General features: G+C 41.7%; 1 protein-coding gene across 1 annotated transcript in view; it reads right to left on the reverse strand.

The window, feature by feature from the left end:
* Positions 1 to 270: 270 nt before the first annotated feature.
* ANO2 (anoctamin 2) overlaps positions 271 to 23,056 on the reverse strand; it is a 128,946-nt gene continuing 106,160 nt past the window's right edge. Inside the window, exons 20-25 of the mRNA XM_085048937.1 lie at positions 18,602 to 18,750; positions 9,957 to 10,109; positions 9,797 to 9,849; positions 7,720 to 7,901; positions 2,368 to 2,473; positions 271 to 912 (exon numbers count right to left, since the gene is read on the reverse strand). Of these exons, the coding sequence (XP_084905063.1) occupies positions 631 to 912; positions 2,368 to 2,473; positions 7,720 to 7,901; positions 9,797 to 9,849; positions 9,957 to 10,109; positions 18,602 to 18,750 (925 nt within the window). The 3' untranslated portion in view covers positions 271 to 630. The remainder of the gene's footprint in view (positions 913 to 2,367; positions 2,474 to 7,719; positions 7,902 to 9,796; positions 9,850 to 9,956; positions 10,110 to 18,601; positions 18,751 to 23,056) is intronic.

The following is a 23,056-nucleotide window of genomic DNA, read 5'->3' on the forward strand; positions in this document are numbered from 1 at the left end:
CTGCTAAGCAAAGCACAATTTATCCATAGATGCAAGTGCCCAGTGATTTAAAATCCTTCTCTTCCCACATCTTGCAGAACCCTGCGTGCCCTACAGAGGTGGCACCATGTGGCAGTGTAGGTTAGGAAGGCACAGTGACTCCTCGAGACTCCACATGTGGCCTTGTGCTGGCAGCTGCAGGTGACAAGACAATGAGCTGTGTGCACCTCTCCGTGGTCAGTCCTTCTCCATGGTCAGTCCTTCTCTGTGGCCAGTCCGACCTGCCCAAGTCAAGAGTGTCCCTGTGCCACAGTGGACATCAGCAGGAGAAGGGATATTTGCAATCCTACTGCATGAGCTAGGAGAATTCCTGCCAGAATTCCTGCCTGCCTACCCAACTCGCATGCATCATCACCACAAGAACCAGCTACAGCCACAGTACAGCCCTTATCTCATGCTGATAAAGTCTGAAAATGCTGCAGCCCAGAGAGCATTTAAATTGTAATAGAGACCCTTGCATCTGGAGTTTTTAAGGAAGCAAGACAACCTCCTCTTGCTCCCTGTCCCTGTCTCTCCTTCCCTTGCTCCGGGTTTGGAATCACATTGCACAGTAAGCAGAGGTAAGCGCAGGCTGTCCCATCCCCTCAGGAGTCACACCACAGTGTGCTGGGAGCTGAAGGAGGTGAAGCTGCCCTTGGGGCTGCGGTGACACTGGGAGAAGCTGGCAGCTCTGGTCCTTTTGCTTTTGCTCCCACTTCTGTGTTTCCGCTTGTCGCGTGCAATAAAGCTTTCAATCAGCTTCAGCTTTTCGTGCTCTTCCTTCAGGAAGAAGTCAACAAGCACAGTCCTCTCCTTTTTGATCTGTTCACTGATGTCCTTGGGGATGTCAGGGATCATCCAGTCAACCAGAACACTGAGGAACATCACCAAGTTCTGCAAACACAGCAAGAGATGTGAAGCAAGCATGGAAAATTCAAAATACTTCCACTGGAGCAAAACCAAACCTTTGTTATAGTTATGAGACAGATGTCAAACACATTTTGCTGGTAGTAGTAAGCAAACAAATTTGCTGTGCAGTAGTAAGCAGTATGGCTTTATTTCAAGAAACAGCTCAGGTTTGTGCACAGCTACCCCTCAGAGGAGAGGCTGAATTAAACATGTGCTTCAGCTAGGTGTGAAATGGGAAAACATTCAGCATCATCAAATAATTCATGGCCTTAGTAGCTAAACCAGCATTATTCTTTACAAGCATCCAAAGGTGTCCAGTTCTCAACACCTAATTCTTTAATACTGAGTTCAGAATCCATTAATATAAGGACATCCTCCAATATAATCAAAAATCCTACAGCACAAGACAAAGATACCCTTGTGTTTCCAATGAGGCCTGAGCACACAGCAGGCAACTTCCATGACCATTCTGTCCTCAAATCCTCCTGCCTGTTGACAAGCAAGGTTGTTTTCACACTACCCCAACATGCAAGCCACACCCCCAACCTGACCTCAGGTATCAAGGTGATTACAGGTGATGCTCAGAACATCAAGCAGGAAGCCAACTGGGCAAAAAGTTTTGCTGGCTTGTGAAATCTATAGCTAAGTGATGCTCTGGAGGTTTGTATGATCATGATAAGGCTTTGGAAAGTGCTGTGTTGTGTAATGCCTCGAAAAGTGGGAGAACAGTTTGCTGACAGGGCTGCTAGCATGAACTCTCTGTCCCCACCCAAAACAATGGAGCTAATTAACCAGGGAATGTTCTCTGGCAGAGCAGGCACAGGATTTGAAGCCCAGCAGAACCAGTTGCTTTCAACAGCTTTGCAGCCAGTGGTGGAAAGTTACTGGAGGCATGGCAAAGAAGCAGAAGAGGGCAACACGAACCAGGCAAGGCTCCCAGAAACACTTAGGAATGCTTTGCAGGTGAGGACAAAAGAAAGGCAGACTTCAAAAAGAGGGATGGGCCCAATTTGGCTGTGGAAGGATCCCAGGTCATGGAGGAGAGCAGAAGGAAGCCATTTGTGAGGCCAGCCATTATAGCAAATCCCTTGCTAATGAAATCTCCACACTGGGGACAATTTACTGCTCTCACTTCAAGAAAGTAGCAGAAAACTTTGGAGGATTTATTATTTCTGTTTATTTCTTGTTTTGGGTAAAGAACATCAGTAAACAAGCCTACACAGCATTTATGTGCTTTCTACAAGTGGTCCCTCTGAGAGTATAAAAGCTGTCAGAGTTCAGTTAAACATTCAAGACCCTGAGGTATTTTGGGGATCACTGCTAGTGATTCCAGAGGGCTAAGGAAAGCTGTGGATCTTCTCTTTCATGTCTCTTGGACATGGGCTGCTGTGGAACGTGCTCCATTTATGTTGTGAAAGTGAAGCAATTCAAGAGACTTACCTGAAACAGAATCACAAACGCCAAGCGAGCAGATAAGACTGCCCAGTACTGCTTAGAAAACTCATACTGGTGTGGGGACCAGGGTGGTTCTCTGTAGTCTTTGAACCTGGAGATAGAGACAGCTCAGTTAGCACAGTTCCAGCAATTTCCTCCAGCACCAATTGCTTTGATTAACATGATTTTCCAATCACAAAACCGAAAAAATCAAATCCTCCAGATGTTCCTACTTCAAGCCTTATTATGAAATACAACTCCAGAATTAGAGCTGGACTACCTCCACTGAATTTAATAAGCTCAGTCTGGTTTTCACAGTTGTAACCAAAATCAGAACATTGTTTTCATGTAGGAAATGTCCAGATTTTAGAGGATTGACAAATGTCCCCTTTATTTTCCTAATGTTGAATTGACCTGAATGTACAGGGAATAAAGTGCTGAAATAAAAGCAGAGGGGTAGTCCAAAGCATTTTCTGATTGAAGAAGATAAACCTGCATTCATCTCACCTAAACCTTGATTTATTTAGGGAATAATTCAGTCCACATAAAATGTGACTCATGCTTTGGTGATTCCTCTCTTTGCATTAACGAAAGGGGGAGCCATGGGAAAGGCACTTCCTAAATTAACTGTCTAACCTTGGACAGGATAAAACAGAGCCTTAGTGGTTTGGTGTAAAGACTGTTGCTTTTAGTATTATCATCAATCATTTGGAAGTAAACAACAGGCTAATAAAAATCGCAGATGCTCCTAAATTGGAAAGTTTTGCAAACAGCAGGAAGCACAGAAAGCAATAAGAAATGGAGACAGGAAACGCAATGCGAATAATATGGGGAAATGGAAAATAATTAAAAATAAAACACTTGAAGGATCTTTGAAGGGATAGTGTTTGAAAGTGGAAATAGCCTGGGGCCTGCGGTGGCCGGCAAGTTAGCACAAGTTTGAAATATGGCAGCAGGACAGTATGACTTGTGGGTGGATCAACAAAAGTCACGATGGTGCTGGGGGGGAATTAGCCTTTCTCTGAACAGCTCAGGTAAATCCACACCTGAAAAGCTGCATTCAGCCACTCAGCTGTGCAGATTCCAGAGGGGGGGGGAGAAAAAGGAAACCAAAGAAAAAGATAGCAACAAATTAAAGGCAGTTCAGCAGAACAGTACAAGGGCTGAGGAGACTGAATAACCAGGAAGATTAAAGAGCAGCACATGTATTGCTCCACTTTGGTAAGTAACAGCCACAGTTGGACATGATAACCATGCGCAAATTGTGCCCTTAGGACTGAAAGGGATAATTTAGTGCTGTTCCCAGTGTTTGACTAGGAGTAATGGGATGAAATTAAGAAAGGGAAAATCTGTTTTGAATACCACAAAACCCGTCCTGACAGTAAGATTCATGAGACTGTGGAAAAGCCTCCGTTGGGGGATAATGGAGAAGGTTCATCTATAAAAACTGTCAGCTTCAGTTTGCAGGTGCACTTGCCAAAATTACCTTCAGGTTCTTCAAAATTACCTTCATGGGTTTGCATGTTAAATTACATATTTGCAATCCACACGTCCCCTCCGTCGTGCCACTCCCCACCCCCAAGAAACTGAGTCTGAAACGCTGGATGTGATTCTGTGCTGCAGCTTCTGGACACACAGGACACAAGGTACAGCCCACAAGGAGGAGAAAATAACTTTAAATTGGGGGCTCTGTTAATTTAGGGAAGCACTCCCTGGGCTGTGTTGGCCCCTGGACTACTTTTTTTTATTCAGTGGAGTGTGCACAGGTCCTGTCTTACACAGGATTCCTGTGCTATGTCTGCACTGCCAGATACCCTCTCTGGTACCTTTCTGGACATCTTGGACTCCTACACGTTGCTCAAATCTGGACAAGTGCTGCTAAGACAGTTCCCTTGAGTTTAATCCGCTTGAACATCAAAGCCAAGGAAAACCACTGAGCTTGTGTGGACTTTGCCGACCACTATAAATCAATCCCAGTTTTGAAACGGAGCCCAGGTTCACCTGGAAGGGTCACCAACTGTGGTGGGTTTCCTATTTAATGTATTCTGAGCTTCACAAACTATGTAAGTGCTGCAGGACATCAGAGCCCTTGGAAATCTCACCTGGCTCATTCAGCTGGGAATGCTTGTGATGCCCTAACCTACACTCAACAGAGCACGAGTAAATGATTTATGGTGAAGGAAAATGTTGCCAGAGCTACACATGAGGTATCTGGGCCTCCTCCCCACCTCCCTTTTTAATTATTCTCCATCACAAGGGACTCCAAAGGGCCTTTTCTAACCCCTATATTCTGCAGGTAGTTTCTTTTTTGCAAATACCACCTTTTTCAGCTCAAGGACAATGCCTTCAGACATTGAGAATCAGGTGTGATTCTTGGGGTGTTCTGTGCAGGGCCAGGATTTGATGATCCTTATAGGTCCCTTCCAGCTCAGGATAGTCTATAACTCTGTGATTCCCTCACCTCTTCAATTCTTGACTCTTAAAATATTTGATTCAGCAGGGATGGTAGGAACAGCAACCAACCAATGCTGCAAAGATTATTGTGTTTCCAAAATAGCAAGCGACTGTAATTCCACTGAAAAGGGACAAGAATACAAAGTAGTCAGCATGGTTGAGGAACAGAGCACAGAAAAGTTCTGAGGAAGAACAGAAAAATAGAAAAACAGAGAAGGGGATAGGAAGACTGGGTGGAGAGAACTACAAAATTCTTGGACAAATGTAAACTGAAGCCAGAGCTAAGAGAAAGATGCTATTGTACTTTTGAAGTGCATTGTGTGGGGAAAGAGACTGGTTAAAAAAAAGCAAACTGTGTATGTAGGTGGAACTGCAAAATCAGTCCAAATAAGCTAATCTGTTTAATTTCCTTCTTCAGCTGGTCTATGAGAAGAAATTGGAGAAAACATCCAGAATTGCAAGGAAGTAGTGCTTCAGCAATGCAGGAGCATATAAAAATTAGTCAGGGGAAAAATATTAGAATACACCACTGATCATTAAGAGTAGATGAGCCAAATCCCAGGAGATTAAGAAAACTAAATCAAAGACTTTTTATAAATTTGCTGAATGTTGGAGCAGAAATTTTCCTTTAACAACTCCGTATTTGCTGCTTCCTTCTTTTCAGTGTGACCAGCATGTTTTTATGTACTTCATTATCATACCAGACTATAAGGACTAAAAGGGCTAAAGCAATAAAAATATCCCATATCTTAGCTAGACTGGCTTTTAATTTGGCTTCAGCTACCCAAGTGCCATTTTTCCCTGAAAAAAACCCCTAAATTACAGCTAATATTGTTCATCAGAACAATGTTACAGCAATGTTTATTTGGAAGCAGTGCCAAAGAGTTCACAGCACTGGAGAAAATGCTGCTCCAAATATTTGAAGAATGTATTCTGTATGTTCGGTGGCAGAGTTTTTTCTGGCTTGTTAAGGTTATTTTAAAGATACCTTAATCTCTGGCAATGCCCGTAAGGAGCAAAATGCAACCACATTTATCTCCAGAGGTCACAGAAATCTAAGAATAAGAGAGGTCAGCTTGTTCCCAACATATTTGCCAGGAACAGAAACACAGATTTTATTTCCATCTTGAGGGGCAGTGTTTGGTTGCCTGCCTCTTGGGACTCAAGTTAGAGACCCCATACTATATCACAGTGATAGTTCTGTCCAAAGCTGAGATTTTGATAAGATTCCAATGAGGCAGATGATAAAGAGAAACTGTTTGTGGATGCTGACACCTCTTTCTAATTGTTTCCTGATAACAGAACAGAAATGCTCCCATGGTTCTTTCTCACTCAGACTAACACCTGGTCAAATGTTAATTTTTTTCTTCTTCTCAGTCTCATGGATGGTATTATCAGGCAAGGACCAGTTTTATAGCTGGTGTAGATTATTTCCTTCTCCCCATGTTTGGGTTCTGTTGAGTATTTGGCTGTATACGGCCATGCTAATGCGAGGAGTGCCTTTCATCCCTGTTTATGCACATATTTCCAAACACACAAGCACCCAGACACCATCAACAGAGGCCAGTGGCTGACACAAGGTAAAAACCAGCATAGTGAAAGTAGAAAAATCACAGTGAGGTGGATCAAGATGCATGTTGAAGGCAAACACAGGCTAATTTAAGGATACAAATTAAAAAGTGTTAGGAACTTTTTAAAGGGTGGAAAAGCATTTCACAGACTTGTGAATCTGTAAGAAATTCTGGAGATGCTGCATACTCTCACAGGGAATATTTTGCTAACAAACAACTCCTGGCAACAGCAATGGGGAATAGCAGAGCTCCCAGGGAACAGCATGCTCATAAATTGCTTAAAAGTTAGGTGTGCACTCATCTATCCTGTGCTGCAGTCAAGGTGAGAAGGTAGGGACCCTCCAAAGACAATCCCAAAAGCAGTGCCAGAGTCAGAGGGTCAGATTTCTCTCCCTATTTACCCTGTTTCCAGTGAAGGAACTGGGATGTGTCATTTTTGTGCATTATAGTTGGGCAAGAGAAATACCCTGCTTAAAATCAGTGTGAAATATACTGCACATCAAAGCAAGGCAGGTAAAACCACTGTAAATTCAGGCTCTCCTCAAATAAATGGAAGAGGAACTTTCCTAATGATTTTGTGCCATTGCAGAGACCAAGCACAGGGTGATTTCAAGGGAGTCAAAAAGGAAGGTGAGACAGGCTGTTGAATATAGCACTAAAGAAGCTCAGTTTTGAACAGCCTGGTTTCATAATGCCTTAAACCAGCTCTTTGAATTTCTTCATATTGCTATAAAAAAACAAGGTTACTTTGAAATCTGGAACCACATTAGTGATTTTTCACACAAACTGGAACTACTCCATAGGTATTTGGCATTTGGGACCTATTTAAAGGAAGCTGAGCCTTGTTTCCCCAGTCTGAAAAGATGAATCTGAAATATAAGACATGTAGATGGTGACTGGTGCAGGTTTTAAAGAGAGACATAATATACTGAAAACTCAGATCTCAGCAAGCAAGGACTGAATTTAACAAAGACAAAGAAAGCCTCATTCTAATTACTGGGTGCCCATTTTAAAAAATCATTATTTTTAAAGAAAGCTATGTCTGTCAATAAAGAAAGTGGTTTGGGTTTGGGGGTTTTTTTGAGCAAGTCTGCCTAAATTGTTTATTTTGACTTTTAATGCACTGGAAAAAGCCCTTTTAAAGACCTTGTAACACAGTGAGAATACTCTAAAAGCTGCACTTTCAAAACCACCTTTGCAAAGACACATGAATATTGCTGAATATGTGGCTGTATAACTCAATCTTATCAATTCCCACTTTGAAAAATTTTGTCTGACATCAGAGCCAAGGAAATTCCCTCGACTATGCAAACTGCCCTTACAAGTACCTTACCTGCAGAATGAAACCTCCTGTGCAAAGAGGGAGTTTTCTGGTTGTGTGCCAGCCTTGAGCTGGCTGACATTGAAGTATGAGAGGGTGTGATTGATGAAGCCATGCATGGTTCCATTCTGGCTGTATGCATATTGATACATGAGGCGTGGGATGAAATCGGAGGTGACAGCAATGACAAAAGCCTGAGAGATGGAAAAACAAAAAAGAAAAACCAAAACAAACCAAAACAAACAACAAAAAAAAAAAAACCCAAACAAACAAAACAAAACCCCAAACCAACCAAATAAAAAAAACAAAAACAAACAAACAAACAACAGCATCATGAATCTATGTTTCCAGGTTAGTTAATTCAGGGGGAAATCTTAATGTTCAGGTAAATTTAGAGTGGTGGTGAAGGGAGAGTTTTATGGCCAGAACCGGTCGAGAATATTTGCATATATAAATGCACAGTAACCTGCTCTGGCTCTCCAGGGGAAGGCTGAGTTAGGCAAGTAGCAAAACCAATTAATGGACTGTCCTTTTCTCATATTCTTTCTATCCCTGGAGACGCTAGGAGGTGTATCACTAGTCCAAAAAACAAACAAACAAACAAACAAAAAACCCCAAACCTACAACAAGACCTAATAGCCAGTTGGTATAATTTGTAGTATATTTTGGTGTTGTTACACCAAACCTTTTGAGTGTGAGGTCCATTTTCCCCTCTGCATCAGTATTCACACATCTGATATGGGTGGATCTCACGCTGGTATTAAACTCTCATGAGACTGGCACCCCATAAAACTGGTGTAATTACGGAGGGAATCTGTCACTGAAGTCTCCATATCATATCAATAAGAATCCCTCTGATTTCTCCTCTGGACTCACTCCTGTTGGAGCAGGTCCAGAGGAGGCCATGAAGATGATCAGAGGGCTGGAGCCCCTGTGCCGTGGAGACGGGCTGAGAGAAGGGGATTGTGCAGCCTGGAGAAGAGAAGGATTTGCGAGGAGACCTTAGAGCCCCTTCCAGTTCCTGAAGGGACTCCAAAAAGGCTGGTGAGGGACTTTTTACAGAGGCCTGGAGTGACAGGACAAGGGGCAATGGCTTCACAGTGACAGAGAGCAGGTTTAGATTGGATATTAGGATGAAATTCTTCCCTGTGAGGCCCTGGCACAGGCTGCCCAGAGAAGCTGTGGCTGCCCCTGGATCCCTGGAAGTGTTCCAGGCCAGGCTGGATGTGGCTCTGAGCAACCTGGGATATTGGAAGGTGTCATTGCCCATGGCAGGGCCTTGGAATTTAAGGGTCTTTAAGGTCCAAGCCCAACCATTCTATGATCCTATGATGATTTAAAACTACATTTTGCTAAATAATAACTTCCTGTATCAATATTATCCACATGGAGAAGCAGAACTGGGCATTCAGTATTTTTTTTTTTTTCAAATGGGTATGCTCTTCCAGCATAGCTCAGTGCTGGACAGCTGAAATCTGTGCCTGATCTCAGTGGGATCATGGGGATGTGCAGGGTGGCACAGATTTCCTACCTGAAATCCTGGAAACTGCTGAGCCAGAAGTGAACAAGGTTCCACCCAAGTCAAACAGCACTGCTCCTCTGGAGGCATTAGAATGCTGTGCTGTTGTGCTAGGAGCTATTATTTTAAAGAAATTTCATAACACCTCACCACAAGTTCTCCCTTCAGCAGTGAAAATCACCTCCCTTTCTAAGAGTTTTGATATCTTTAATATCTATGGTATTACCCCATGACCTTAAAGGTCTTCTCCAACCTAACTGATTCTATGAGATTATGACCTGTAGGTTAAAAACCCACTGGAAACTATTAGGATTAAACACCTAGGGCATGAGATTTTCTATCTTAAAGCATATATAGGAAAATTTTACTTGAGGAGTACATGTAGAACAATGACATAATATATCTGTATTTTGTTGTATTTGAGCAGTTGAGAAAATGACACCACTTTTAAATTATGTTGAAGGGACAATAAATTGTAAACAACAGATTATAAACAACTTTGAATTACATTGAAGGGACAGTATAAACTTGCAACATCATGGTTAGAAACTGGTGTAAGCAAACACTTACATTAATGATCACCGAGAGCTTTCCAATACAACTCAAAATGTTATACCAAATACCTGTAAGTGACAAAAAATAATTTATTAATGAATTCATTACAAATTTTCTTCTTTTTTTAATTGTGTTTTTGGTGCTATCTTCCCCACAATGCTCTTTCATGACTTACCTATATCTTTTGCTCTCACTGTGTCTGGCCTCCTCAGCTCAGTCACAAACTTTTTTGCATCGAGGCGAACTTCAATGACGTTGTTCAGAAGAGCAAAGAGAGGAGCCAGAGGGAAGGAGGCCACAAAGAGTGTGACAAAGCCAAACTGGATAACTGGAAAAGAAAAAAAAACAACATTTTTTGATAACTTCTGAAGGGAGAAGCTGACAGCAAATTGTTGATGAGCTTTGTGATTTATCAACCCCCTAAATTTCCACTTCCCACTTTTGTCCCAGTAATAAATATCCCAAAGCAGGGTTATGAAGAGACAAAGGTTTTCACTATGCTTTATGAATGTTTCCAACAATGCTTCAAGTTGCTAGCACAAGCCAAAGGAAATAATAAATGTAATAAAGGACAAAAGGTTCAGAGTGTATTTTTCTGCATTTATACATAAAAAACTGATTAGTCCATGCTAATCCATTATTCCCTGTCCTTTTCCCTGTAAGGAGGATGATACATAGTCAAGCAACAGAAGAAAATCTACAAGGTGCTACTAGTTCTTCCCAGCTTTCTTTGGAAAACCTCAGTGGCAGCCTGTCAAAAGCAGGAAGAGAAGTATCTTTGTGGATGCCGGAACCAGTGGTACTGTGCAGCATTTTCATCCCTCCTTCCATCACTGATATCCTCCAAGTTTAGAAATATTCCTCTTTAAGTCATAACAAAGGTGATTTTTAAATATTTATATGTATATATGTATATATAACTAATAAATCTGACTGTGGTCTACGTCTCAGAATTAAAAAAACAGTAGCATAGAAAAGTGTTGGTGTGTATGAGGCTACATTTTCTGTGACTTTTTTTTGGCCAATCTCTGTATAAATTCTCTCCCCACAGGGGGAGGAATTGCATTTTTCTGTGAAAATCAGGGTTGTACATAGCATGATTATTCTACTTTTAAATAATTTCCTTCAGCACTGTTGTCACAACCTACAACTAACCCTTGGAACAGTTTTCCCCAGGACCTTCTCTCACATACACCTTTTCTTGTGTACAGCATGCAAGTCCTCTGATATTTCTGCTTTCTCATCTCAGGAACAATATATTTGCACAAGAAATTAAAATCTCTGTATCTCAATTATGTGGCCTTTAGATTTTAATTCTCATTGTTTTGGTCTGAGATAAAGTTTATACACTAAGATGGAGCCTTTTCAAAGCATACAAACATCCCATCCTTGAAATCATACTTTCCTGAATATTTTATGTTCAGAGTCAGGAAAAGGAATTAACAAGGAAATAAAACCAGATGTTGAAGTAATGTCGCCCCCCAAACTGTGAAATGCTTCAAAAAATACATAGCACCAAAATGTGCCTTATTTGGTTTTAAGTCAATTTAGAAGGAATACAGCTGGGAGGATTCTGTTTTAAAAAAAAAAAAAAAAAAAAAAAAAAAGGAAAAAAGAGAAGTATTTGCAATGCTTTAACAATAAACCACACACGCATTTGCTTTGATGTTGTTTGTAGCCCCTTTATTCATTGTCTGGGAAAATGCAGTTTAATTTTTTTTCAAGTTCATGAAAAAATGTTCAAGGTATGCAAAGGACTTCTGGATAATTGTGTAAATATGTCTTCATAGAAAACTCTGTGCCAGAAGTGTTTGTGTGGCCATCTTGAAATCTCTTCAACCTTCTAAACTCCCTCTTATGAAAGTGTAAATGATGCAAAAAGCAGGCAAAAAAAGTAATCCCAAAGCCAAACCCAGAATTTAGATGGTCTTGCGCAACAAACTAGCAAATAATCATTAAATGGAGGAGTCTTTGAACAGCCTCAGGAATTTACAGGTGCTTGTTGAGTGTGATCAGTGTTTCTAGGAACAAACTTGAACAGATTACAAAGAGAAGGATCTCTGTCCAGATCCCAGAAGGAATCTGGTCTCAGCATCCTGGAGCGCTGTGGATGCCAGGACTGGAAAATATTCACACTACTTTACACACTGGAAATATTTACAATGCTTTTAGGCGATCCACGCTGTTCCATCAGGGACAGTTGACACCAAGACATCCATTTTTTGGCGGAAAACTAGATGGCAACCTTTAAATACCCTTTTTACATTCACATTTATGCCACAAGGTCTCCATACAGAGCTCTTTCTGTGTTCACCTATAGTGGAAAGGCTAAAGAGACCTGTGCCAGGAGCTGGACCTCCCACATCCAGCCTGTTTCACAGTTTTCCTACTTCCCTGGTAGGAAAGAGAGATGAGCATTGCCCAGGCTCGTGGCACAAGCTGGGAAATAAAATGCTTGAAGGTTGGGCATAGTGGAAAGTCAAGGACATGGGAAACAACATCTTTTCCTGGGGCATCCAAGCAGAGCACTGGATGTGCTGTCATTGACAGAGAGCCCATTTCAGCTGAGGGAAAAAGCCCAAAACACACCCTAGTGGTGCCTTTACTGTCTGAGTTGAGCAGGGAAGAGGCCAAGGGCTCAGAGCCAGCCCTTGACATTCTCAACCCCTGATGCCACATCAGCAACACCTCACCCAGCCTCAGCCCCGAGACAAAACCTCTGAAGGACAAACATCATCACAGGAAATGTCCCAGATCACAGCCCTTCTCTGCAGTCCACCCTTCATGAAAGGTGTGCATGGCCTGAGCAGAACCCGAGCCCAACAACCACACACGCTGTCCTTCTAAGTCTGGCCTCCAAGTTACGGTTAAGAGCAAAAATCATGGCTTTTAAATGATGGATCTGGAGGGGGCGGCTGCTGGTTTTGTGTAAGGGGTACAGAATCTGTCCCCAGCACAAAACCTTCTGTGGTGGAGATCACTCAGGTTCTACAAGATTTACACACTGAGTAGTGTGAGTAACACAAGTATCTTTTACCTCAAAGCCTAAGAAAAGGTATTTATTTATGATTCTGTTGCTTTTTTTCTTTCTTCTTTATCAATAACATCTGTCTTAGGATCATGTGTTACTGGAAATAAACAGTAGAAGAATCGCTTCTGTGCTAAGCAATTTTTCAAATCCTAAGAAGAAACTTTTCACTGTACAGCCAGGCCTGGCTGAAAAACTAAGGAAAAGGTGTAATTTATAACTCTTCTGTAATAAATGTATGCAACAAGCCTACACACAACCACCAATGGTATTTTCAAAACCATCCTCATTACAGAGATTATAGAAAAATGCAGGTTTCTCTTCAGTATTTTTTTTCTTTTTCTGCCTCACACATTGCCTTTTTGATGGCTTTTCCTGCTTTAGGGGAAATTCTTCCAAACCTCTCAGATTAATCCTTATAGTAGTCAGTAGCTACAGACATTGGATCTGATAATTTTCTTCTTGTGCCACAGTTTTTTAGAGGAAGCTGGATGATGAAACGTTTTATTATTACTCCTCCTTGAGAAAAAATGTTTTTTATCAATTGCCACATCAAGCTTGGCATCCTAGAGGGTCAGGCTAGAGAAGGAAAGACCAAATGAAATAAGAATCTGAAAATCATTGCTGATTTCAGTTTCTTCTCACAGAAACACAAATGGTATAAATCTCAGACATTAACATGTATAATTTTGCTGCTCTTGGAGCAAATTTAATAAAGTTTCTTTCATTAGCAATATTTATTGCTACTCTAAACATCTATTTCTTGCCAACTCCTCTCACTGCAGGCCAGTTACACATGTTGCAAACCTGCTACCATGTGGAAGAGGAAATTGGTGTACATGCCACCTACTTTGGGAATGCTCATGGTGTGGCATATTGGGCTGGGTCAAAAGTCTTTGCACCGTTTTGGAAGCAGGAAGTGCCAATGACAAATTTGAGACATGCTGACAATGACAATTTATCTTTCAGGATTACTTGAGCAAAATTTTCTGATCACTCAGGAATTTTAAGAGTGTCTCCACTAAGAAATGCAGCCTTTTTTAGGTTAATAATATCAAAACAAACATCAGAAATGTCACTGGTGCAAAACAAATCTTTGTGCAGATGTGCTACTGACAGACAAGGCCTGCACAAGAAAAAATCTCAGCACAGTCTGCTGGTGAAATCACATTCAAAGTTCAGTTCACTGAAGAAAGGACCCACAAAAGCTTTCCCTGAAGGAAAACTTAAACTTTATTTGCCATGGTAAAGGGTTGGCCTCTTCCTCCCACACTACTGTGATCTGCAAAATGCCACTCAAGTCAATACAAGTCTGCCTGATTTGTAGGCTTTACATTTTACCTTCTTAAGTTTTGTCTTTTTTAGATTTATGTAAGATTTTTACTTAAAAAAATGAATCCTATTATTCATAGAATTGTTTGGGTTGGAAGGGACCTTTAAATGTTATCTAGTCAAACTTGTGCAAGGAGAAGGATTTTTCAACAGAATCTTGATGCTCAGAGCTTCATCCAACCTGACCTTTCCAGGGATGGGACATCCACCACCTCTCTGGACAACCTGTGCCAGTGTTTCACAAGCCTCATTTAAAAAAATCCTTCCTATAGCTAATCTTCATCTACTGTTTTTAATTTAAAACTATTACTCTCAAGAGGCCCTGCTAAAAAAATCTGCCTCCATCTTTCTTTTAGGTCCCCTTGAAGTACTGGAAGGCTGGTGTTTCCTCAGTGTTTTCTCCAGGATGAAAAAGCCCCGATTGTCTCAGTCAAAATTGTGGCAGTGACCCCAGTGACAGAACCACGGGATAATAGTCTGAATCCACCTCTTTCCTCCAGTGTCCTTGCCCAAAACATCCCAGCGCCACGAGTTATCGCAAAGGTTCAATATGCCACCTTTCTTCAAAAAGACAAAATTACAAGGAGCTGAACATTCAAAGAGCTGAACAACTCCAGGAGACCTTGTAAAGCACATGGCCTGAAAGGTAACTGCAGTGTTTGAACAGGGGCTGGCACTAGGGCAGAAATAAAAGTAGCCTGAGTGAAAGAAACTGGGATTGTTCTTTTTCCAGCTTTTTCTTTTTTGTGGTTCCTTATGCTTACTGTTAACAAATCAGGCTTGATTAGAGGCACCAGCTCAACGTTGCTGTCAGCCATCTCATTTTAATGCCTGTTTCTGGTTTTAATGGTTCTGGTGGCTTTGCTGGCATGGACTGGAGTGACTGATATTTTGCAGAAACAAATTCCAGTGAACAAAGACAGAGCCACCTTTCCCAAGTGGGAAAATACAGGAGATTAAAAAATAACCAGCAAATCTTGCTATTTCTATGAACCTACCTAGATTTATATGAGGGCAGGGGCAGGAGGGTGAGAAGGAGGAAATCTCCCCAAAGCTGCAGGCTTCTTAGAGCAAAAAATCAGAACCAAAAGAAAGCAGCTTGGAAATGGGCATCCCAAAATTTAAGCGAGGTGGTTATCATTCAAAACTCCTTTATCTGTGGCGTATCATACTGCAAAACTCATCCTGAGACTGCTCCAAGCACTGTCCCTCCGAGAAGTGAAGCTGCCTTAACAGGGTTAATTTGCTTCATTAAAAAGTCTAAAGAGAATGGATTATTTGCTGTGTTTTGGGAGTGGGCCAGACTCCAGGTTTCCATCAGAAAGGGCACATGTCAAGCCTTTTGACAGAAATCAGTAAAAGACACTGGATATATGGACAAAAAGAAAAACCAAGGACTGGCTGTGATTAGGGTACAGCCTAGCAAATGGTAGACCTGGAGGCAAGAATCTTAGCTAAGAATGTCACCCATCCTTAAAAGTAGGAGCATCCTGGCAGGGAAAACCTGAATGTGGTGGCTACTCACACTTGGACACATAATCTGCCTGCTTCTGCATGAAACCTCATCCCCCTCTGCATGGGGAAACCCAAAGGCTACAGCAAGCCCTGTCTGCAGCTCCTCATTCAGCTGCTTCATTCCAGATTGCCACTGATGCCTGGGGGAGGTTGCCTGAGTAAATCAGAGTGAAAAAGAAAAAAGTTCTGAAATAGCAGCCAGATTTCTCTCTTTTCCTTAATATCATACCTCTTCTTCCCTTCCAGTCATCCTGCCTTTTTAAGCAATTCAGGGAAATAAAGTTTCTTCTGCCTTTGTGCATTGTTTCCCTTCTGACTCAAAATTAGAGGAGCAGGTAAATAAGCTGCTGAGCTGCCTCTTGCAGTGTGGTGCCCTTGACAGCAATCCCAGCTGACAGGTTCAGTGCTGAGCTGCACCAAGTGCTTCCTGCCAGTGTGGGTGGTCTGAGCAGCAGCTCTGACAGCTGAGAGCAGGGACATGGACCCAGGGCAGTGAGCAGGGCTGGGGAGGTGCAGCTTGGCTTTCATCTGCTGCACATTTGTCTGCAATCCCACAGGCAGGGCATAGCTTGGCACACTGTGAGGCTTCTCTCCACTTGGGAAGCTCATCCTCCTGTTGTAAAGCAATGTTTAGATCAATCATTCATTCATTCATTTTCCCAGAATTATCCCTGAATTGCTGCAGGCTGAGGCACTCACTGTGCTTTATATTCTCGGCACAAGGGACTAATCTAAATTACAGGTCCAGCCTCCAGTGATTTATAACATCAGGAGCTTAAACCATGACACTATGAGTCAGAAACATGGAATAGAATCATAGAATATCCTGAGTTGGAAGGGACTCATCACAGTCCAACTCCTGGCCCTGCACAGGACAGCCTGAGAATCCCACCATGTTCCTGAGAGCATTGTCCAAACCCTGGCGGGCTTGGGGCTGGGACCACTTCCCTGGAACAGGAACCCCCAAACCTTAACAGCCCATGGTGATGCTTCTGCATTTCTTTTCTTTTAAAAAACACATTAACCTACTCATTTCACTGGCCATGATTTGACTAATTTTGGCAATTTCTAGAACTTGCTCCTAAAATTAAAAAAAAAAACAAACCAAACGGTTCCCTTACAAATGGCTAAACATGGGAGCCCCAAAATACTCTGAAGTCAAAACACAGGTAGGGAAAGCCCCATTGTAGCTTCTCTTCTTTGAAGGACAGACTACTGACCTGCTTCCTTTCTGAGCAGATGGCCCTAAATGAATCTGTAAAACAAATCTGACATTTTGGAAATTCGTTTTTCCCACAGCAGAACTAAGACCACTGACAGCAAACCCAAGCAATGTTGATAAACATCAAACCAGTAGATATTTGTTACGGGTAACTAACGGTCTTTGTCCTTAGACAGAGCTAGCTAACCAAAAGAATTGGGTTGTTAAAACACAGACATTTCTGAGTTATTTCTGAGCATAAAAATACATACAAATTTTTACAGGGAAAAATGTCTATTTTTTCACCATTGTTTAATTTCAAAAATTGCTAAGATGCTTGCCTGAAGTTTGCAGGAACAAAAATCATATCGTGCTGAAGTAATGCATGAGAAAAAACCAATCTTAAAGGATAATTTTGCAACAAAGTATCATCCTGTGCTGAAAGGGATAAGGTAATAGAAGCTGTGACACAGACAGGTCCTAAGGTGTGTTGGAACAATTGAGAGGAAGATAAAGGAAGGTGAGAGATCCTTTATGGCACTGCAGAGGGCAAGGTTTAGATCCATAAAGGTTTTAGTAAGACATCCCCAAGTCTGCCATCATGTAAAATACCTTGTATACACTTACATATGTATAGATTTACATAAATCTACCATTCCATAAATTTTCATATATGCATTTATAAATAATTATAAATTATACCTATAAACCAAGATTATTTCTATACAGACAGATAAACCATAAATGGCCTTTAATTTTTTTGCCATAAAATGCATTCTCTTACAGCTGTTTTGAGAATAGTGACTCGTTAACACAGGAGCTGCCACATTCAATATTTAACACGTCTGGTTTTAGATACCATTCCCATTGACAAGTTGTGGTTCTCCCTGAATTCTTTTCTGTCCAAAAGCTTGGGTTTGCCTGGATTATTTCTCTCCTTCCTACTTCCCAACCCACATCATTCCTGCTTTCTCCTTTCCTGCCTCTCCAGGGTCTACTCATGAGGCAGCTACATGGCTGTGCTCCCCAGCAGAAGAAAAATGTGGACATATTGCAGTGAATCCACTGGAGAGACACTAAGATGGTTCAGGGACCAAAGGACCTGACGAACAAGGAGAAGCTGAGAGCACTGGGACTGTTGTGCCAAAGGAAAAGAAGGCTCAGGGGATCTTACTTGGGTGGCTGGTTGGGGAAGACAGAGCTAAAACCTTCTCAAGGGTGCCCAGGGAAAGGAAAAGAGGCTCAGGGCACAAATGGAAGTGCAGGGAGTGCAATTTAAACATTAAAAAGTCCTTGATGTAAGGGCAATCAAATACTGGGAAAGGTTACACAGAGAGGCTGTAGAGTCTCTATCTCTGGAAATATTCAAAACCCAACTGGACAAGCCTCTGAGCAACATCCTCTAGCTGACCCTGCTTGAGCAGGAGGTTGGACCAGATGATCTCCAAACGTGCCTTCCAACCACAGCTATTGATTCTGTGGCCAAATGGTTTCTATGGACTTCTCTCAGCTGGGAGCACTGGAATCTGACAGCAAAAGTATTAACAGATAGTGGGATTCATCATTATTGCTCTGTTGGCACCATGGTAGTCTCAAAGCCCTGCTGGTTTGCCATAGAAATAGAATTTCTGCAAACTACAAGTGTTGGGGTATTTTCCTCCCTTTCTCACGACAATTTGTGACATACAGTCATATGTAAAGCCATGGTTATTGCAGAAAGGGAAAGGAAATTCAGTAAACTTACTCATTTCCATGTATTCTGGAGTCAGCCCAGTGAAAGGTTCCAAGATGTAGTCGAGATCCCATTGCTGAGGGTCCTTTGACTGGTTGCTGTCCATTTCCATTGGCTCAGTTCTTTCATCCTTCAGCTTCCTGAGGAGCTTCTTTAGCTTCCTGAGGAACAAAAGTTCAGATTGAATCAATTTTTTTTTGCCTACAAGATTTGGCCCAAGTCTTTACACAGCAACACCAAATTAACCTGGTGTTACTTCGGTGCATCACAGGGTGAATTTGCACCACCCTGTGCAAATTCAGAACTGTGAAGTTCTGATGCTGCTTATTGACAGGTACACTGTCCCACAGAGATGGGGATACAAATTTCATGACACTGAGAAATTAATTAGAGTAAAATGAATCCATTTCCAAATGAAGAGTAAAGGTTTCCCAATGCCCCCCCCCACCCCCACAGTGATATTTTAAATACTTATACATCAACAACTTCATGCTATTTCACACACTGAGAAATTCCCATGGAAAACCACAGTAGAATGAGGTATTTCTTCAAAATCAAGGAAGCAAAATACAGTCAAATTAGCATAAAATAGCAAGATTTATACTTATTGCATGTCTTTCTTTTTCAGATGATATTTATCTTCCACAAAAAACACACGGCGCTATTTTATAGCTCTTCACATACGTGCCATGAGTGAAAATCCAGACTAATTCCAGTGATGTTTTGCCAGTAGTGTTAGCAAGGCTCTCCCACAACTCTTCCCCCACAGCCTGTGATAAACCCTTTGAACTGTAGGTGTGTGGCCTGGAGACAGGAATATTTGGGGGAAGGGGTTTTCCTTTGGACCTCCAGCGAAGCAGAACCACTTTCCCGGACCCTGACTTCAGTAGCAGGGCAAGGCTGAGCTACAAAAGCTGGCAAACACAAGAAAGGCTTTGCTGCGTGGGTTTATTGCTTCATTCCCGAATTTACAGCGAGCCATGGGATCACTGTGTCACTGCATCACACAAGGCTCTGTAGCAGCCTGGAAATGCCCACAGTGGCTGAGGAATTTCTGCTCTGACCACTGTTTACAGGACCCACTCAATTTCATCACCAGTATGGAGGAATTGGGGATTGGAATACACTTTTTAACAGATCTAGATTGCATCAGGCCCTGTCAGACCCAGCATCAAAAAGGTTCAGAAATCAACAGGACAGCTCCAGCTTTTGTTTCAGGTGGAATGAAGTCGTAGCTCACAAGTCTGATGGTAACATCATCAGTACTTTGGCAATACTGGTGCCCAGGATACTCATATCACACAGTTTTAATAAAAAAGTGGGGGGGGGGGGACACAAGATAGAATTAGATGAATCCTTATAAAGTAATTTACCTCCTACACCATGCAAACTCAGCCATTTCAAGAGACTAAAATTCCCTTTCTCCTCCTCTGCTTTTATGGCAGCCAAGGGAACCTGTGTGTGACAGAGGTGATGTAGTATTCAGAGGGTAGGAGACTGGGGCAGGATTTAAAACAATCAAAGAATTCCCAGGATGCTCTTCCAACATATCCCAATTAATTTCCTAATGTGAGGGACTCTCAGAGGACGGTGAACAGTAAGTTCAAGGCAGTGCTGATTTCTGTTCCAATGAAATGATATGAGCTATAATTGTCCCTCACTCTTCCATAGGCAGACGAGAGTGAAGATAATCTCTTTGTCACAATGCAGCAGCAGCTGAGATAAAATTTGGGCGTGTTTAGATGTCAAGTCAAGTCTGAGCACGTGTGTTCTAATCCTTCAGCTACAGCACCACAGAATGCAGTTGAGGACTTTAATGCACACACACACCTCCCACGAGAACCTAGTAACTAAAACAATAGTTGTTGTTTTTAATGTTTATTTGGAAATGCACCAAATCCAGGGCTCAGTTGCTCAGAATAATATTTAATTTTTCATCTGGCTATCTATAAGCCAGGCACGAGGAACAGCACCTTTAACCATTTGGAGTTCAGCTTTGAAGAGTGTCTGTATGCTTTTTTAATGTATTTTTTTTTTAAATATCAACTGACTGAAAGCAAGCCAAACTAATAATTTCAAATTTTCCACCAAAGAGAAATGTACCTTTGTGTCATATCCAAGCATGTGAAGTTTGAGACCAAACAGAAATGTGTCAGAAAGTTAAAGGAACAGAGAACAGGGATTTGCAGGGTGTTATTCTCCAGCCATGCAGCAGTAGGGTAATGAAAATGGGTTTTGCAGAACCCTATATCTATGCTTGTGATTGTGATGCTGAAACTGAGTATGCTTTTCAAATGCCTTTGCTTGAAACCCGTTTTTAATTACCCAGATAAACGTTTTTAAAGAAGATTGACAGAAAAAGGGTTCTTTTAGCTTCTGATTTGTGCATGCCAGGCAGCCCCCCACAGTGAGGAAGAGGTAGATTTGCCCCTTCAGGATGAGTGTTCCAGAAGATTTGTGCTGAAGAGGCTCAGGCAGCAAAGTTTCCACACAAATCTGGGCAAAGAGGGAAAGCTGTGGAGCTGTAGAATAGCCATTATTTCTGATCCTTTTACCAGGGGATAGCAAAAAGCAACGTGCATCCTTAAGGAGACTGAGCAGCATGTGAGAAGAATGAATGCAGCATGAGAGGAAAAGAAAATGAACAGGCTTTTGTCAGGCTGTGTCTAGAGGAGTCAAAAATGACACTGCAGCTTCTCACAGGGGATTGGCACCAAATTATTGTTAGGTAAGAGGTGGGAACGTGGCTGAATTCTGCTGATTGTAATTCCCAGTTTAACCAATGAGCACTGCATTATGCACGTTAACAAGCAGCTGAAGTGAGCATAAAATCACTACAGCCCCACCTGTCAGTAACCCTCGAGCTTTTGAGAAAAAATATGATGAAAAGAGAGAAATCAAGCTCCAAGTGATCCTGGCCAGGCTATAAGCACATGGTGATTAGATGAAGGCTCCTTTTCAAAAAATCAGAGGGATGATCAACAGTTTCTCTATTTATGCAGTAAGAAGGAGCAGCTGGATTTGGGGGGTCTACAGGAAAGCATGATGATGACTTGGGAAAAAAGAGAAATTTATGGAGTGAGACAGTGTGGAATGGATAGAGGCTGGGGAGGTGGGGCATCTGGAGGGCAGGTTGCAGAAGGACAGATGCAGGAAAATTACTTTGTTGGCACAAGTGTTTGTGTCTTCAGTGGCTGTACAACTGGGGCTGTTCAGCCTGGAAATAAAGTATCCAAATCTCCTGTTCTGTTTCACAAATTTATGGTATAGCCATGCTTCCTTGGCATACAGACTTCCTGGATTCTAAGGGAGTTTCAATTGTGTTTGGGCTTTATTGGTTTCTTGATCAGAGAAAAACAATAACCAAAAACAGGAAAGGGGAAAAAAATGCAAACAACCCCAAACCTTTAATTAAGAATAATTTGGTAAAGGTGAAAAACAACATAAGAGATAATAGTTATGAAGAGGTGTCTTTAAATGGATTTTATTAACTCTTGATGTTCACATCCACCATAGTTAAGTGCCTTTTGAAGGAAGTGATGAAAATTGATGCTGAATAGAAGGGCCAAAATCATGGCCTCACTAAATTCAATAGGAGTTTTGCTGTTCACTTCAATAGGGCCAGGATTTCACCCTAAGGGTTTAGCACCAAGGTCAGAGCGTAATAAAATAACCACATGGATGTTTTTTTCAATAAGTTCAGAAAAAAACAGAGCTGAATAAAAGAGGTCTTAAAGTAACTCTGGGTTAAGGCTTTCAGGCCCTGCAGCCTTTTAGGGTCAATTCCTGTGGCAACAGTAAAAGAATGATGGTATGTGACACATCTGAGTGAACTGTGGCATATTTACATCTGTTAAACTTGTGAATTCCAGCCCCACAGAACACACATTTCAGTTCAAGAGGGCTTAGTTTCCTATAATTCAAATCTTGTTGCATTTACCTTGCTGGTTTGCTATTGTTGGATGCATTATCAATGTTAAAAATTAAAAAAAGAAATCATGGGAAGATTTAGGAGACCAGCAAGTGATATCTATTATAGCTGTGGCAGTAATTTCTACAGAAACAATGAAGGAAGAAGCAAGGATGTGTCCCCCATGACCCCAGAAAATGCAGGGCTGCCATCTAAAGTTTCCCTCCTCATCCAGCACTGACGTAAAGCAAAATGAAGACATTCCAAGATGCTTCCGAAGCAGCAATTGGGGTTCTAGAAACATAAAGGATCATTGTTGCTTGCAAACTCACTCTATCATCTACTTAGCAGCATATTTGAGGGGAAACAGACAGCAAATGGGACAGCTTCGTGATCTTCTGCAAAGTAAGTAAAATGCCTTGGGTTTTCTGGTGAATGAAATCAAAAGGTTTCCTGAAAAAAGTCTTGACATCCAGAGATTTCAAGGAGGAAGAAAACCCTTTTGATGTGGGCTGTCAGATAATTCAGTAGAGAGGTACTTCCATGTTGTGGATGAT

Source organism: Lichenostomus cassidix, chromosome 1Aa (genome assembly GCF_008360975.1).
Source record: "Lichenostomus cassidix isolate B80296 chromosome 1Aa, HeHo_3.0, whole genome shotgun sequence".
NCBI lineage: Eukaryota > Metazoa > Chordata > Aves > Passeriformes > Meliphagidae > Lichenostomus > Lichenostomus cassidix.